General features: G+C 44.1%; 1 protein-coding gene across 2 annotated transcripts in view; it reads right to left on the bottom strand.

The window, feature by feature from the left end:
- Positions 1-17,697, bottom strand: part of SOBP (sine oculis binding protein homolog) — a 159,246-nt gene that overhangs the window by 65,471 nt on the left and 76,078 nt on the right. The window contains exon 5 of one of the 2 annotated variants that reach the window (XM_029223990.1): positions 1,156-1,251. The exons of the other annotated variant lie outside the window; for it this stretch is intronic. Coding sequence (XP_029079823.1) covers positions 1,156-1,251 — 96 coding nt within the window. The remainder of the gene's footprint in view (positions 1-1,155; positions 1,252-17,697) is intronic. 2 annotated transcript variants of the gene reach the window in all.

Raw genomic sequence — 17,697 nt, 5'->3', positions numbered from 1 at the left:
TTTCTTACTGTCAACATCCAGCTACTGTGGCTAGAATGAGAAAGAACTGTATTTTTCTCTCCTCTCCTGCTCTTTGGACACTTTGTTTTTAATGAACAGTTGGTATCAGAGCTAAGTCCAAAGACTGTTACATGTGGGATTTCCTAATGCAGAGAACTGGCAGGGCTGTGCTGTTAGGCCAAAAAATTAAACAGAAAAAGAGACTACCTCAAAATGTAACAAGTGAGCATCCTCATTCTCTTTCAGTGTTTTCATTTAGTTGGAGCAAATGTTTTGCTTTAATGCAATTGAAAAGAAAAGAACATTTAGGGACAACATAGCTAGATCCCTCATAAAGCTTCATTTTCAAAAGCAGTGTTTGAATCTCTAAATAAATGACAATTCATTCTCTGTTTACTTTAGGTAAACAGAAAATGCATTGCAGAGCACTCGTTTTCAAAAGCTAATCAAGAACATTAGGTCCCAACAGATTCATTTAATAGAAATATAATAGGCATTCCTGCTCGCTTTTCATCTTGTCTCGCTATAAATGCTAAAATGAACAGCAAATTAACCCTGCATTGGAACAGAGTCCCTGTCACAGCTGAGATCCTCTCTCTCACGACTTGGAAACATCCCCGCATCCTGTCGCTGCTTTGACTTCTACATAGGAGAGAGAAAGCGCCTGATTGAGTTTGGCAAGAGAGTGTAGGAATACTTGAATTCTAAAGGGAGTACTGCGTGTCAACTCTGCTATCTTTCCTAGCAGAACAAAATATTACCATGTTGTCTCCTAAAATAGTGTACAATTAGGAAGTAGGAGGAGGGATGGGGATGGGATTTTTTTTTTTTTCTTTCCAAGCTACATACATCAACTGTCTTTTTCTGTATTTTTAACTTTACTAGCCATTCTCCAAATGGCTGCTTATCAACTACTATACAGAACAAGCTAATAAAGACAGGGCCATCCAAGCTCTATAATCAGATACAAAAGATTTGCAAACAATTTGAGATCTTATAATTAATATTCAGTGATATCAGAATTAGCATTTAGAACTCTATACAGAAAAACTATAATACTTCAAAACTTATGTAATAATGAACAAACCCTTTCAAAAACTGTTTTCACTGTGCTAAAGTAACATTCTAGACTTGTTGTAAGTATGTTATTCTTACAAGTAGTTCGCAGTTATTCTTGAAGGCAAGCCTTGGAGTTTCCTTAGCATAGTGCTGCTGGGGAAAATTTTCAGCATGTCCATCTTCATCTCTAGCCTGAAGGGAAATATAATGGCCTATTTAGGGACTTACAAATAATGGAAGAAAAAAAGCTAAAAGCATAACAGCTCAGTTCATTAAACAAACGGGAATCCAGAAATCACAACATTAATAAGAAATTTGTTTAAATACGCAGTACGCCTTTTAGGTATCAAAATTTGGGATTTATTTTTCTTTACATAGTTCAGTTTGAACATGCAAATTCATTGTGGTGTAATATTTAAAGTGATACGAAACAAACCAAAAGCAAATAATTTTGTTGAAAATTACCACCACTTCAGACTTCCAGTGACTTTTGTTGCACATTTAGGATTATATGACATACATACGTGTTTAAACTTTTTGGCATGCTTAAGCAATCTCTAGATAATGCACTTTTAAAAAATTCTAATAGCAAGGCCATAAGAAAAGCAATTTGCATAGTTATATTTTGCATTGTAATATTATTAGAGATAAACTGATTCCCCTCAATTTTTAAATAAAGATCTAAAAGGAGTAATGATCTAGTAAGAACAATGATTCTTCAATCAAATGCAGTAAAAAAAAAAAAGATTTAATTAAGAAGCTGCATTAAAAGTTACTGGTTATTTTCATCTACACTGTTAATTAAGAAAGCTGAAGTTTAAATGGAGACATTAACAGAACCCATTAGCAATACCCCTTGCATACAGTCTTCCCTTTCTAATCTCCATTGGTTTCTGGTTTGGAGTTGGAGAGAAGAAAGAGGTAGGTGAAAGGAGGCGTGTCTGCAGCACACTCATTAAACCATTCATTTGGGTGACACTTGCACTCATGCTCTGCACTCCTCTTATCTCAGCCCTAACTGCTCTCTCTTTCCTGGCCTCCTGAAATTCACAGCTGAGCTGTCTCCCTCACATATGGCTTGCATATAATTATGCATATTCCATTTTGCACTGCATTAAAATGATGAGCTCCTGGCTCCCTGCCAGCTGATTTTAAAAAGCCCAAGTGAAGTAGGAGAAGGGAGAGAAACACAGGGAGAGCCGCACAGGAAGCAGCAGGTAGTTCTATCTGCTGTCTTTAGATAAAATGTATGTCTGGCACCAGGGGAACAGCTGAGAACTACCTGTTGTGATGTATGGACTGAGGGGGAGAAAACAATGAGCATACATCTGTGCATAGCGATGACAGCGCTGATGTATTGTTTCTCTTTTAATGGTGTGAAATCTGCCCCTGACAAGTATCACTCAGAGCTCTCAGCTAGACTAGGGATTGTCGTTTTAGAAAGGGATCACCACTCTGTACATTTTAGAATGTACAGCTTGCCTTTCATAAAGGCTTCTGTCACTTATTGCAGGGAGGGAACTGATGGAATTTGGAAGTGGACTGTCATGGTAGTCATACTGGGGTTACAAAAAGTATTTTTGAGATTTACAAACATCTCTGGGATTTGGTGCCTTTTAATTTTACCTTTTATCCCCCCCTCTACCAAATCAGAGTAAAATAAAAATGCAGGATTGGACTATGTGTGACAGAAAAAATGTGTAAGCATGCTCACGTCCAATCAAGGAACTGAAACCAGTGATGTTTCTTCTCACAGCATCAGGTCTACTAGGCAGCTACATCAGTGTTTAAGCCAATAGAGCCTTAAATGGGGCCCATTTTAAAGCACAGTGTATACATAAAAGGCAGCTGTATAAAAAGCGATAAGATGCCAATGGGTAGCAAACATGTCAGATTCTTAAGTGAATTTTAAGGCGCTCTGTGAGGTGCAGGTCTCTTGAAGGCAGGGACCACATCTATTTCATCTTTCTTACTCTACTATGCCCAGCGCCTTACTTTTTTTTTTTTTTTTTTGCGCCTTACTTTTAGTTGGTGCTTAACAAACATTCAGTGATGAAAAGAAACCCATACATGGTTAGTAACTAGACCCTACCACAACTCTGTAGAAGACACCACCTCAAAATATGCTAAACTTGGTGGTAGGTTTATTATATTCCTGATGCACTATGATGCATATGCTTGGAAACATACTTGGCATATAGTTTACAAGGGCTACTATTTACATATGTATGTCTATATTCAATATATATGTATCTTGTGTATAAATATTCATAAGGTGGAAGATGTTTATTATGCATGTACTATGTATACACATTCATACACACCAGATGCCTGGGGATATTTTCAACATTAGTGGCAAAAATATATTCATTCCACTTACATGTAAGGTGCTCATAATGCTTTTTATGTTCTTAAAGGGCAAAAAAACCCATTAAGGTTTGACTGTGCTTCCTCAAAGGGGCTACAGGATTTTATATAAAGTCTCATAATTTATGAGAGTAAATAAAACAGCAGTGGAAGAGAAAGGAGAGGAGGGCTGGAGTGATTAGAAGTGGAGACAGAAAGGCAGAAATTTGCTTCTTTATTAAACCGTGTATTTGCCTCTGCATCACACTCCATGGAGCTTGGAACGGTCTGCCTCTGATAATCAACCTGATTCTTGAGTCCAAGAAATTCCATCCTCCAGCCATTCGCTGTGTTTCCACCACATGCCACAGAGACGGAAAGCATATGACATGCAAGAAGACCAAGCACCATCACCCTCACGTGTGTGTGCACACACAAGCACTCACACACCTCTCACTGACGTAATTCCCTTTGCATTCTCAAGTTTTTTAATGTAAAATTTTAAATTATTATTACTGGACTAAGTGAAATTAAGTGCATTCATCTAAGGCAGTAGTTCTCTGCTCTGGCTACATATGAGAATCATCTGGGGTGTTTTTTTTTTTTTTAACATATTGATGCCTGAACTCCCCCTCCCCACTATGTTTCCAAGATTCTGATTTAACTGGTCCAGGGTGGGGCCTCGACATGGATTTTTTTTTTTTTTTTTTAAAGCTCTCAGATGGTAGTAATGTACAGGCAGCCCAAGAACCACTGATGTAAGGAGTGTGCCTGGAGGAGGGGTATTGAGAGGGGGCCCTGAGCAGACTTGTCAGCATGGCCTCCAGCCAGGCCCCAGGCCCACTGGAGTGAAAAGCTATGCAACACTAGGAGGATACGGGATGTGTCTCCAGCAGTGGGGTTTACTCCAAAGATTTAGAGATTTCATGACTAGCTGCTTGTAAGCAAAAAATTCTCTTTATTTATTTTTAGTTTCTGGTGTGACAAATAATCTTGGAAGAACTACTATACCTCTTCCTCAAAAAGGCCTTCCTGAACCTCACTAACCAAGTCAAATACCTCCACTCTGCCCTCTCTTAGGCCTGACACAGGTGCACCCTTACACTGGCTGCTGTAACTTTTGTCTTCCCCACCAGGCTGCAAGCTTTCTAAGGGCAGGATGGTGTTTGGCTTCTCGCCATTGGATCGTCGGCCCCAGCCACCGACTGGAGCATAGTAAGCGCTCTGTAGGAACGAGTTTAATTATCATTCCACAGCAACTTGTGGCAACGTTAGACAAAATCCATTAGAACTTCTTTACCCTACACACGCAGATTCATTTCAGCACTTCAGATTCATTTGTATATTGAAGCCATTGCCTTTTTCTGCATCTGCCCCATTATGGGTGGCAGACAATGGCGTACCATGCAGGTAGACAGAGGGAGTCCACGACCCCTGCAGGGAGGGTATGTAAACACTGAAGCTGCTCAGAATCACTGCTCACGGTAATAACACAAAGCAGACCAACTTTCAGCTGGTTTCATTATTGTTCTGGAATTCTCCAAGGACTGTGCCTCCTCTAATGGCCTGTGACGAGGCGGACCACCCCACCACCAGTTCGTGGTATCCACCGGGGCCAGGAAACCGGTGTTGATGTCTGACTTTGTTCTAAAGTGACCAGTTCTGGGCATTCCTGGTGGCACAGTGGTTAAGAACCTGCCTGCCAATTCCAGGGACATGGGTTTGAGCCCTGGTCCAGGAAGATCTCACATGCCACAGACCAACTGGGCCTGTGCGCCACAACTACTGAGCCTGCGCTCTAGAGCCTGCGAGCCACAACTACTGAGCCCACGTGCCACAACTACTGAGGCTGCACACCTAGAGCCCGTGCTCCACAACAAGAGAAGCCACCACAATAAGCCCACGCGCCGCAACAAAGAGCGACCCCGCTTGCTTCAACTAGAGAAAATCCTCACGCAGCAATGAAGGCCCAACGCAGCCAAAAATAAAAACAAACAAATAAATAAATTTATTTAAATAAATAAATAAAGTGACCACTTCTGACAGAAGGAATGTCAAAACACATCATGATGAACTAACTCTCTCCATGGGTCTTATTCTCAACAGCTTTATTCTGACTAATATGCTAGAGATTTATGCCAACTATGGGGAAAAGCAAATGGGAAACTTTTTCACATTTTACTGCAAATGTGATTGTCAAACCAAAGGTGCATTTTTGATCTATTATTGTAAGAAGGCTTCACTTCTTGCCATGGAATAGAAATAAAACTTAAAGTCCTTCAGTTAAACTGCAAGGGGATTTCCCCATCTCGCCATGCCTAGCATAATAGATAATGTGAGAAACTAAGACTAATTTTCTCTCTACCTCAAACACCTCTGGCTTAAACAAACTTTATTTTCACCTCTCTTTCCCTGTGAATCATCACTAATTTACTTTTTAAATTTTGATTCTTACATTCAGCAAACTTTATTTCTTCTTTCAAAGAATCCACTTATTCCTTTGGGCTAAACCCTTGGTGCCATGTGCATATCCAAGCAAGATCAGCATCTTTTCTCCTCTGGAGGATTCCTTTAGAAAATGTGGAACATTCTAAAAACAGCTCCACTGGCCCATCCCAGAAAAGTGCAATGTTTCTGACTCAATGAAAAGGTTAACACTGTTGCCATTTAAGTGGAAAGATAACTAGGCTTGGGAGTTAATACCTCCCTGTGAGGAATGGGACTTTACACCTCCCTGTCATTGTGATTTCAGAACTTCTTTGGAAAACAAGAAAAGGTTCTGCCTGGAATCAGAGCTCGGGGGAGCGCTGTAGAGCTTCCAGACTTTGCTTTCCAACCCTTTAGCAGATGTAGCACGTGTCAGCTCACACATGTGCTGCGGTGACTAGACTTGGGAACATCAAAAATAGTGCATCTCAAAGTTGCAGGAGTACGCTTAGAGATACAGAGCTCTAGAGCAAACATTTTAGATTTTATAACTAATTTTTGGAATCAGAAGCAATAGAATTTCTTTTCAAAATTCAAGATAAATTGCATTTATCACAGGGAGACCACTTCTGAAAACCCTTGGAATTTCATTTTCTGGTGTACCATTTCTGGTCTGAACTTCCTTTGTTGAATGTCTATACACACGGTCTTGAGGAAGCAAAGAGAGGAATAAACGGCAGCTGCCACATGTGGCCTTTCAGCATGTCACGAACATCTCTGTGGACCTGACGTAAACAACAGCCCAGTTTCTTTGCCGCTCAGTGAAGTTCAGCCAGTGCTGGCCCTGGGCTGGACAAGCACAGGGAGGCCTCCGGAGTAGCTCCTGCTTCCACTTGAGGTACCGCCAAGTTACTCTCATCTCAGTGGCCCAACTCCTCATGACTGAAAGACCTGTTCCCTTCAACTGGATTCCTGTCCCTTACCTCATTTCCTCAGGGTAAAACCAGTTTCCATCTCTCCTCCCCCACCCTTCTCCTGGAAGATTCTTAGGCATCTTTTAAGCCTTCATTCAGACTGCAGCTCCTTTAGGAACCCACTTGAGACCTCTTCCTCCTGGTCTAACCTGGGCTTTGTACCCCTCTGTCTCTCTATATCCACTCCCTCCATTGCACTGTACTAGGACCATCTATGTGTTTGCCTTCCCCACTAATCTGTGTGGTCCTTGAGTGCAGAAACTGTGGTCAATTCAGCTGCAAATCGCTAGGGCCTCATCTAGTGCCTGGCATATTATAAAGGCTCCATAAATGGTAAGTGAGTGAGAGAATGAATGAATGAATGAGTCCCTATCCTTTAACCCTAGCAACTGGACATTCTGCCTTGCACCCCAGTCCCCAGAGGGTTCTGCCCCTGAACCGAGGAGAACTCTCCATACTGAGTCTCAGCAGGCCTCTGCTGGAGCTTTCTGACGTCATCTGCCTCACACCTGGACCATCACCGACTATTCCGTGAACTTCTGCCCAACTTGATTAGTGTCCCTCCCACTTGGTTAGACACTAGGGTCTTAGCCTGAAGATCCTGTACTCAATTTGGACTTTAGCCAATAATCCTTTTGTCCCATATGTTTCTCTCCTCCACCTCCCACCTGGACTGACTTTTGCCTAACAAAGATCAGTCTAACCTCTGGTCTTTGCCTACGAAACTCTCATCCCCCAAATTCCGTTCCTAGATCAACCAACCTGGTGCCTCGCTCCCTGTTTCTTTATCTCACCTAGTCATAGTGCCCCAAGTCCATCTGGGACTCCTTGGTGTAACTCACCCCAGTTAGGACTCCTCTCTCACCTTCCCTACCAGAATGGAAACGCCTGAGGGCAGAGACGGTGCATTATGTATGAAGCCCCCATGCTCAGTGAGTACCTTGTATAACAATCCTATAAATATATGTTGAATGGATTCATTAATCCTTTGCCCTTCCTTAAGGTAAGACCCAGAAGTGCCCTTTTTTCTCTACTCTGAGCTGCCTACCTCTGCAGATGGGTTGTTTCTATGTAGGTACATATTCAAGTCACTGAACATCAGAAGGCAGATGGGTCATGGACAGGATTGTGTGTGCATGCAGCTTGGGCAGAGAGCTTTCTTTCTAGACCGAGGACTCCCACGTGGCATCAGGCTCCCTGCTCTGGAGATACTCCAGGCACCCAGAAACTTCAATGTGCGGAGCCAGGCATCTGCTCAATTCATGTTGCTACCAATCTTTGCATCCCGATCCTTTGCCCTCCCTTTCATTAGCTTGTCACTGAAGACTGACTATGGGATTCTGCAGCAGTGCTGCTTTACTTTGCTCTTTTAACAAAATGTATTTAAATTTCCACTTAGCATGTGGGCCAAGGGAGAAGCTGTTTCCCCCAGCGAAGTTCCTCCTAATTCTCCATCCTCCTCAACTGGCAAGCAGAGGGGCTCTCTCCATACCTCTTCAGGCCCCTCTGACAGCTCACACATCTCTGATGGATGAGATGGACCTATTTGCTGCTGCTCTTTTTTCACTCCATACAAACCTTTATATGTATCATAAATTTTTAATAGCCAATTTCGAGTCTTCAAAGAATAACGGTAACAAACACGCAAGATGACGATAATGGGAATCGAATCATGTTTATGGCCTCCATGAGCATCTCCTTAAACGACGTCAGGTCAGAGCTGCTCAGACCTGCGAGTGTATGAGGCTACAGGGCTGATCTCGCGCCTGATTAATGACTGCCCTCACTCAGGGCCCTAATGGATTGCATGACAGTTACGGCAACAGATTCCACATCATCCTGAAATACAGCTACCACACGGACTAAAATATATCATCCTCAATCCAGCACGTTACAGCTGTGTCTGGAATAATCAGAGCAGTTGCTAAGTGGTTCTGAAATCCCTGTTTTTGTTTTTCCTTTTTAAAATCTATTTTTTCTTTAGCGAACAGGTGACCCTTCTGGATTCATCTTGCACTGCTCTTTGTCAGGTCACCTGAGTGTCTTTGCTTGGTAAGAACTGTTTTTTCAAAGTGACCACATGTAAGACCCGGCAACTGGGGCATGTGGCCCCTTCTTTTCAATTCTCAGCTAAAGCGACATCACCATCACATTCCAGTCAGCTTCTGATCATCCCAGGACCCTTGATCCACAGTGGATTATCCAGACTCCTGACTGCTCCCCTTCCCCCTCTCCCACCTCTGCCCATAGCCCGCCATTTGGCTTTTCGCTATTCATTTGCATCTATTACCCTGGGACCCTAGAGGGGAAACAGAAGGCAGGGAATCACAGATGACTTTCTTTTCTCTGACCAGCAACCACAGAAATGCCATAATCAAGGTCCAGATACAACAGGGTTGCCTACATCTTCTCTGGACAGTTCATATGCTAAGCCGCAGTCAACCCCGTCCCCTGGGTGCCCACTAACCTGCAGAGCGGGACTGTAGAGACCCAGAGGCTGATCTCAGCAATCAGCCTGCACTCTTGTCACTGGTTCCCTACCAGCTCTGGCTTTGAGTCCACCTCCATACCACTCCCAGCTCTCCACTCTCACCCTTGACTCTAGCCCTGCCTTGGGCCCTTTGATCTGTGCACTTGGCCTGCCTGGAGCTTGCAGTCCCTCATGGACTTAGCTTTGGACCGTCCACTCTGGTCCTCCACTCTGGACAGCCACAGAAGGATTACTCTGGTCACTGCTCTGGCCTGGGACAGTTATACGGTCAGCATCCAATAATGGTGCCCCAAGTACAATTTGTCTTAAAGATACGATTTCTTTAGCAAGAAACAGAACTGTGAATTATGCAATGTGTGTAAAGATTGAAAATTGGCCTGAACATGAAGAAGAAAGACCAGGACTAGGTGTAAAACCCTGACTGTCACTGTGCACTGTCCACACAAATGTTCTGACTGACTTGGAGTGGTGCTGTGATTTATGTGGAGGAGGCAAGCAAAGAAGAAGGACAGGGTGACCGATCCATGGGCTCTGCCCCCGGGTCTTTTAGATCATGAAGTCAGAATGAGATTCTGAACAGGATGGTCCTCCCGACAGCTCCAATTACAATCCACGTGAACCTTGACCCGTCAACAGAGGCACCATCAGGCTTAGAGGAACAAAGTGTAAATTACCTGGCTTCCAACCCCAGGACCAATCGGCCTCTCTGAGGACCCAAATGCAAAGATGGCGGCACAGAGGCTTCACGAATAACCACCTCTGCTCAAACAACACTCTCTGGAGTCTTAGTTTTTAAAGCCCAGTCATTCTTCAGATGATGAATGGAGGTAATAAAAGGTGGGACTGTGGCATGTTTAAACAGGAGATAACCATTCGCGCAGAATTTGATTGGTGTTGACAGAAAGGCCTGTCGAGGCCAACAGCCGAGTATCAGGTTAAAGTCCATCTTTGGATGACAATTTCAGTGAACACTTGTTCCTCTGTTGTGATTACTATTATCATTATTATTTTTTATTGTTATTATACTTCCAGGAAGTATATTCTGGAATCAAAGCCCAGGTGACAAAAGACAAAAACTGACCTGGGTCTCCACGTCCTCTCCCTTTTTAGAATAACTGAGAACAGGGGATGCGTAGGCTCCCTGCACAGTGAGCGGCCCTCCCCCTTCCCCCCTATTTGCTTTAATCCCTCCCTCACCCAACCATTCTGGTACCAAAATTCCCAAACTATTCCAGTTCCTCTGCACCCTGGTATCTCAGTTGCCCAGTGTGATTCTAGATATGAGATAACTGGTAACCCCACTGGAAGGAGGTTCCCAGACCACAGACTGGACCGCACTGGAGAGAACGTTACCACTTCCAGAACTTCCAACTCAATGACCGCTTCACAGGGCTCTTACCACAAAGGAAGAAAACTCAATATAGAAGTCACTTTGACAGTAACACAAGACTCAAGTCTGTGCTGTGCAAGACACCATGCTGAGAATTTTGCAGACTTCAGCTCATTAAAGCTCCCCAAACCCTTATGAGGTCTGTATTACCATTACCACCTCCATTTTGCCAGCGAGGAATCTGAAGTGTAGCCAAGTTAAGTACCTTGTCCAAAGCTAAAGAGCTGATAAAGACAAAGCTTGGCAGGTGTCTCGACAGCAGGCACCGGCTCCTGTCCCCACACCGCAGGGGCTCTTCCACAGCGGCACAGCCAGCAGAGGAAGCCTGGCTGACAATGAGCAAGAGAAACTGCAGACATTTTTGGAAGGCAGAGAAATGATGGCTCAAACGTCCCTGTGGGTCCTGGTGGGAAAGAGGGAAATCTTGCCCTATGGTCTCCCCTCTTCATGGTGAAGCACTGATGCCCGACGCAGCTCAAGTGGAGGTCGTCACGGAAGCTGGCACCCCACAAGGGCCTGAGGGGCAGTCTACTAGACCACAGCCAACACAAGCAACAAGAAGACAGCCAAAGCCTGAGCAGACCGAAATCCTGAGCCCACCAAGATGGAGGGCAATGGCCTCTCCAAGTATTCTGCCCTTGAGGTATGGGGCAGAGACGGGGAAGGATGGGAGGGGAGAAAGGGTGAGGAGTAGACATCGAAATGGGAGTGTGCCGAGGAGTCTTGCACAGCAGCAGGAGGAACTCTGCATGGAGATGGGGAAGGACACAACCTTGAAATTGACGGACTTCTCGTTAGGGGGCCTGCTTGTTTTCAAATCTCTCTTATATTTTGGTTTCATCCTACAAATTTAAGATTATGGGATCCTAAGGTGAGAGTGGGAGCCCAAATCTTTTCTTGGATATCAAGATAGATTGAGACGGGCTTCCCTGGTGGCGCAGTGGTTGAGAGTCCGCCTGCCGATGCAGGGGACATGGGTTCGTGCCCCGGTCCGGGAAGATCCCACATGCCATGGAGCGGCTGGGCCCGTGAGCCATGGCCACTGAGCCTGCGCGTCCAGAGCCTGTGCTCCGCAACGGGAGAGGCCACAACAGTGAGAGGCCCGCGTACCGCAAAAAAAAAAAAAAAAAAAAAAGATAGATTGAGACATGTTTTCAAGGACAAGGGATTCTAAACTCATAAAACTCTTCTTGTGGCTCTTGCCTAAGCATAGAACATAAAACTGCTACGGTTTGATGTGGAAAATAGTAAAAGGGGAATAAGAATGATGAGTTGATATAACTATTACTAGTATTAGCTTTCCTTTATTAATAATAACAAGCAGAATGCAATCAAGTATCCTAGTGTGATAAAGAAACTTCATTCATTTCTTTGCCTTAAGGGATGACAGACCTTTCCCTTTGGATTATATTAAAATGTTTTGCCCAAATTCATAAACTGTAGGTTGCACTACTCCAAATTTACACCAAACCACTTTGTGTGGCATTGTGACTTCACAGAAAACAGACAGCAATGACAAGAGCATTTACATAATTTTTTCCTGAGGTCTCATTCACTCATTCATCACTCATTGAGCATCTACAACTAAGTATCCAAAATGAATGGTATCCAGCCCACATGCTCAACACATTTTACTTTTTGAAGTTCAATGATAACAATAGAACAAACGATCCCTTGCCAAGGTCTAACCATACACCTTCTGGAGTGTCGAATATCATACGTTTATATCCTATTTAAAATTTAGATTTTTAAATAAGTATAAATTTGAAAGGTAAATAAAAGTAAACCACAAAAAGTAAGGAGTAGAAAATATTCTCATAAACACACAAGAATTATGAGGAAGTAAAAACCAAGAAAAAGCAAGAGCAAATTCTCAAAGGTTGAGCACCCCTGTGCCATTTGGTTGAAGAAGTTAGTACAGAAAGGGGTGAGGAGAGCCATTTGGTGCCAATAACGAGCTGAGTGTGATTTCCGGCGCTACCAATAAAAACGGGGGACATAACATCCAGCTTAGAAATTCGTTGCAAGGATTGAATGAGAAAATCCATCACATGTCCCACACAATGCCTGGCACAGAGTAAGAACTCGATAGACGACAGTTATTTAAATTTCACAAGTCCACTTCTTTTCTGGAGAGAAAAACTCAGCTGGCAGGAAGGCCACAGTGACTCAGTATCTTTTCTTATCATTAAAGTCTTGATTAAAATCAAGTTGCAGGCAGCTATAGGGCATGGTCAGCAGCGAGAGGCAAAGGCGAAGACACTGGCGAAGGTTTGAGGGCTTTTAGAAATGCATAAACACACCCTCTAATCAGGATCCTAACCCCCTACACAGCATCGGTTTCTATCTCTCTTCTGCAATCTGACTACCCATTGTGCCCTCTGCAAATAAGGCATCGTTTTGTTTTCTAACCTCTTTATCTCCTCTTATGTTTCATGAGTAACATCCCCGTCAAGAAACTTTCCACCCTCACTGGGCAGCTCCCACCCACATAAGCAGCCTGGGATTCCTGGAGACTGCTACATGTTGAATTCCACCACCTTCACCACACTTCTGCCAAATTAACAACCAAGGTTTTATTGCTGGTACCCTTCTTTACCATTCACATCATCCCCCTTTATTCCCTATTTTCCAGCTACTAACTTCATCCTGTATGAACTTTGTTTCTAACTCAGTGATAGACGACATCTGTATCATTTGCTGATTTCAATGCTCAGCAGAGGTTGGACATATATACATGGTGACCACACACTCTTTCCAAACTGAATGGCCTCACCAAAGATGGATAGGAGCAGACAAATAGAGACGAGGAAGAATTTCCAAACAATCTAATATTTGGTTCACCATTTTCAGAAAATGTGCAAATGAGTGAATATTATTTCCTTATTCAAAAGGCCTGGGCTTTTTTAAATTAAATGTTGCAACTCTTATTAGGTCCTTATTTGTTTTAAAATTCAGTTCAATATTGTTGCCTTTGAGGTTTTTTTGTGTTTGTTTCTTATTGTGTTTATCCTCATCTTTAGGACACATCATCCCTCCTTCCCAACCCTTAGACAGGACTCTGAATCACCTGGCAATCCCTTCACCGTAAGTGAGAATCCCCTCCTCCACTTAGTCACCTGTACAATCAGAAACAGCTTTCTTTTATTTTACTGATCTATTTCATCTTAAAGTAAAATGTCCTCCTTGTACAAAACACTTTCATTTCTTTCCACCCCTTGCCCTGTCGCAGGAAGCTGCTGTACGGGTACCATATAATGTTTATGCTCATTTGTTTCGTTATATTACATCCTGCCCTCCTGCTCTAGGATCTGATGTCTACAAAGATACAATCAGAATTGGTTTAGATTAGTATCTGTGGCAGCAATTCCTATAAATGATACAGACAAGGCAGTAGCTATAATGTCTGTCTTGTTTCAAGGTAAAAATGAAAAATGACATCTTTGATGGAGAAGACTCCACGGAGGCCCGGGTGGAAATGCAGCCGGTTCCCCTGCTCACAGACATCTCTCTTTCCCGTCATATGACTGACAGGTGTGTAATCATGTTTCTTAGTCACAGTTTGTATTAAAATAACCAATTACCAAATGAATAAGAGTCGAGTCCCAGTGTGACTGTCGCCACCATTGCAAAGTGATGATGTGCTTCTAAAACACAGGGCTTGGACTTCCCTGGTGGCGCAGTGGTTAAGAATCCGCCTGCCAGGCTTCCCTGGTGGCGCAGTCGTTGAGAGTCCGCCTGCCGATGCAGGGGACATGGGTTCGTGCCCTGGTCTGGGAAGATCTCACATGCCGCGGAGCGGCTAGGCCCGTGAGCCATGGCCGCTGAGCCTGCGCGTCCGGAGCCTGTGCTCCACAATGGGAGAGACCACAACAGTGACAGGCCCGCGTACCACACAAAAAAAAAAAGAATCTGCCTGTCAATGCAGGGGACACGGGTTCGAGCCCTGGTCCGGGAAGATCCCACATGTTGCGGAGCAACTAAGCCCGTGCGCCACAACTATTGAGCCCGCGCTCTAGAACCGGTGAGCCACAGCTACTGAGCCCGCGTGCCACAACTACTGAGCCCGAGCGCCACAACTACTGAAGCCCACGCACCTAGAGCCCATGCTCCGCAACAAGAGAAGCCACCGCAGTGAGAAGCCCGCGCACCACAACAAAGAGTAGCCCCTGCTCACTACAACTAGAGAAAAGCCCACACGCAGCAACGAAGACCCAAAACAGCCAAAAATAAATAAATAAATTTAAAATAAATAAATAAAACATGGCTTGAAGGAGAGGCTCTGATGTGCTCCTCCCCAGCCAAGGATGCTCTCCGAGGCTAAGAAGCCTTTCCTACTCCACGATAAATTTGCTAAAATGCAGGACATTTCTCCCCTGGTCCCTGCCCTTAGTAATGAAGCTTCCAACAGGGCCACCACGGATGGTCTGTGGGACCTCCCAGGCAACTCAGTATCCGTACCATTTCCTGTCCTTGATCTTTCCAGAACACATCACCCTCACCTATCATTGAGTACCCAGAGGTGCTCACCAACCTGACCGCCTGCCCACCCAGATTTCCACATGAACAGGGCAGTATCTACCATCAGCCTATTCTTCCCCCCATGGTGTACATCACCTTCCCTGAGACCCCACAGTGACAAGAGACAATGCTAAAACCCAAGAGCCCTGCTATTCCAAGCCTATCCTCCCAGGCAAGGAATTCCCCAGACCTACTGCTCGGGAAAGGTGGGGTAGCACACAGGTAGCCTATACAGAGACACGTGTCGTTCTATGTTGTGGTACAGTTAACAGTAGCAAATCCATCAGCACTCACAAACAATGTAAGCACAAAAATCACACTTTTGATTGGCCCAAAGGTTATTTGTTAACATGCTGGGGAAGAAAGTCTACAAATAAATCACATGAAATCAATGTAGCAAGTTGAGATAATGACTTAGTAACAACAGATCAATTATAATAGCACTGTTATTATGCTTCATCAAATATAATAACCCAACCCCTCCTGTTGCAGGGCCTGTGGGTAGAGGAGCCCTACCTCCCAGACTGGCGGCTAAGGAAGTTGAAGGACAGGTAGAAGGCAGTTACTGCCCTGTGGCTTGGTTTCCCATCTGGGAAGCAGGGCTAGTACTCGTTACCCACACTAGGTTTAGTAAGAGAGAGGCTATAACCTCCATGTTACACTGATACATACAGATCACGAAGACAGTTTGAGTTTGAGTTGAGCGGACATTTTTTGATCAGAAATACTGTATGCTTTCAAACAAACAAGTTTCCAGTAAAGCCAAAGGTAGTGACGATTCACATTTTCAGCAGCAAATATGAAAGTAAAATACAATTAATCAAAAAACTCTCTGAATTGGTTTACTTCAGCTAAAGGATACAAGGAGTGAAAAGTACAATTATCTTATATCTCTCATCTTTTTTTTTCCTTATCATAGAAGAAGTTCCACCAGAAGATTTACCTATAAAGACCAGACTAATGTTACTTTCCTGTAAAAAGGCTTGGTAAGCTATGCTTTGCATGAGATGAAGGACAAGAAACATTTACGGGGAAGAAAAAATAAATCAGCTGGTTTTCCTCTCATGTCGTTCCTCTGTAACTGATGAGTTTTTAACCACAGTCTTGTTATCCTCATTAGCGTAAGTGCTAATTACACCTCTCCTCTCCTACCAGAAGGGCAACCGGAACTCCACACCGGCCTCAACAACGCCTGGCACCCCGGACCAAGGCTGAGGGGGCAGGATGAGGTTAGGGGCACTGTGTAAGGTGAATGGAAAAGAGTGGGACAGATGAGCTAACAAAGGTGGGGGTAAAAAATGCAGGTGGGTGTTGAAAGCAAGGGTCTCTTTCCAGGGAGGTGGCAAGGCCTGGTGCCGCATTGCGTTCGGGTGTCTCTCCTCCACTTACTCAGGCACTCCTGGCAGTTCTGGCAGTGGCACCTCGGGGGAAAAGCACGCTACATATGGTGGAAAGACTCTTGTGCGTCAGCTGAATGCATGCTGTACTACATACACATTCTGTTTTATCTCCGGGCCCAGCCGTGCTGCAAACGCTTGCAAATTGGGAAACCTTCTGTGCAGTAAAAACACGGACAGGAGAAGCTAGACTGTGACTTATAAGATGTGACACTAGCCAAAAAAGCCAAAGTAACAAAAAGTTAAGGCGGGCGCTTCACACTCATCGCAACAAAGGCAGCTCTGCAAGGCAGGGAGGGACTCACAGCCAGCATTTATCTCATTCCCCTTCATCCTGTGGTTTCAGGCCCAACGGATGGGCTTCCCTTCCACACACACGATGCCCCTGGGGAACCTCTGCCTGTATCCATTGCCGATTTAGTTTTTGGAATGCTTGAAATTTATATGGAAAAAATAGCAGTGAAATTTCTCAGATTTACCTTGGAAGAGGCTAGTGATGAAATGGCTATTTCTGTGCTCTGTCTCATGCCGAGGCCTCTAGCGGACCATACGGCAATGGGATGCCACTGCCCCTGGTGAGTCAATGGCAATCTTTTCACTCCTTAGGTGTTTCTAAAAGCACAATCTGATACCGCTCAGGATTCAGATCTCCCTGTATATGGGGGATGTAAAAGGGGCAAAGTGCTGGATTGTTCTGACCTTCCTTCTTTCTCACTCTTCCTTTGCCTGACCCCCCAAGAAAGTATGATTTCTTGAAGTAACTCTTTTAAAATAAATGGTCCCTAATTAAGGAGATGGATATAAAAACCCACTCTCCCTTTAAATCAGAGCTCTTCCTTTCTTTTCTGTTCGCCTTGTACATGCGTAGGGAAAAGGTGTGAGAGTGTAAAGATTTCTTTAATAAATGAAGGCTATTTTTACACGAGTCAACGCACTAAGGTTTCCATTGCTCTTCTTCAGCCTGCGGAGAGTGGTACTGTCTCCCTGTTTCACAAATGAAGATGCTGAGATGTAACCAGGGGATCCAACTGAAGGCACAAAAGAATTATAATACGGGGTTCATGGCAACATACTGACTGGTTAAGGGATAAA

This window comes from Monodon monoceros, unplaced genomic scaffold (genome assembly GCF_005190385.1).
Source record: "Monodon monoceros isolate NGI ecotype Baffin Bay Population unplaced genomic scaffold, NGI_Narwhal_1 Super_Scaffold_15, whole genome shotgun sequence".
Taxonomy (NCBI): Eukaryota; Metazoa; Chordata; class Mammalia; order Artiodactyla; family Monodontidae; genus Monodon; species Monodon monoceros.
The sequence above is the reverse complement of the archived record's forward strand: the minus strand, read 5'-3'. Positions and strand labels throughout refer to the sequence as shown.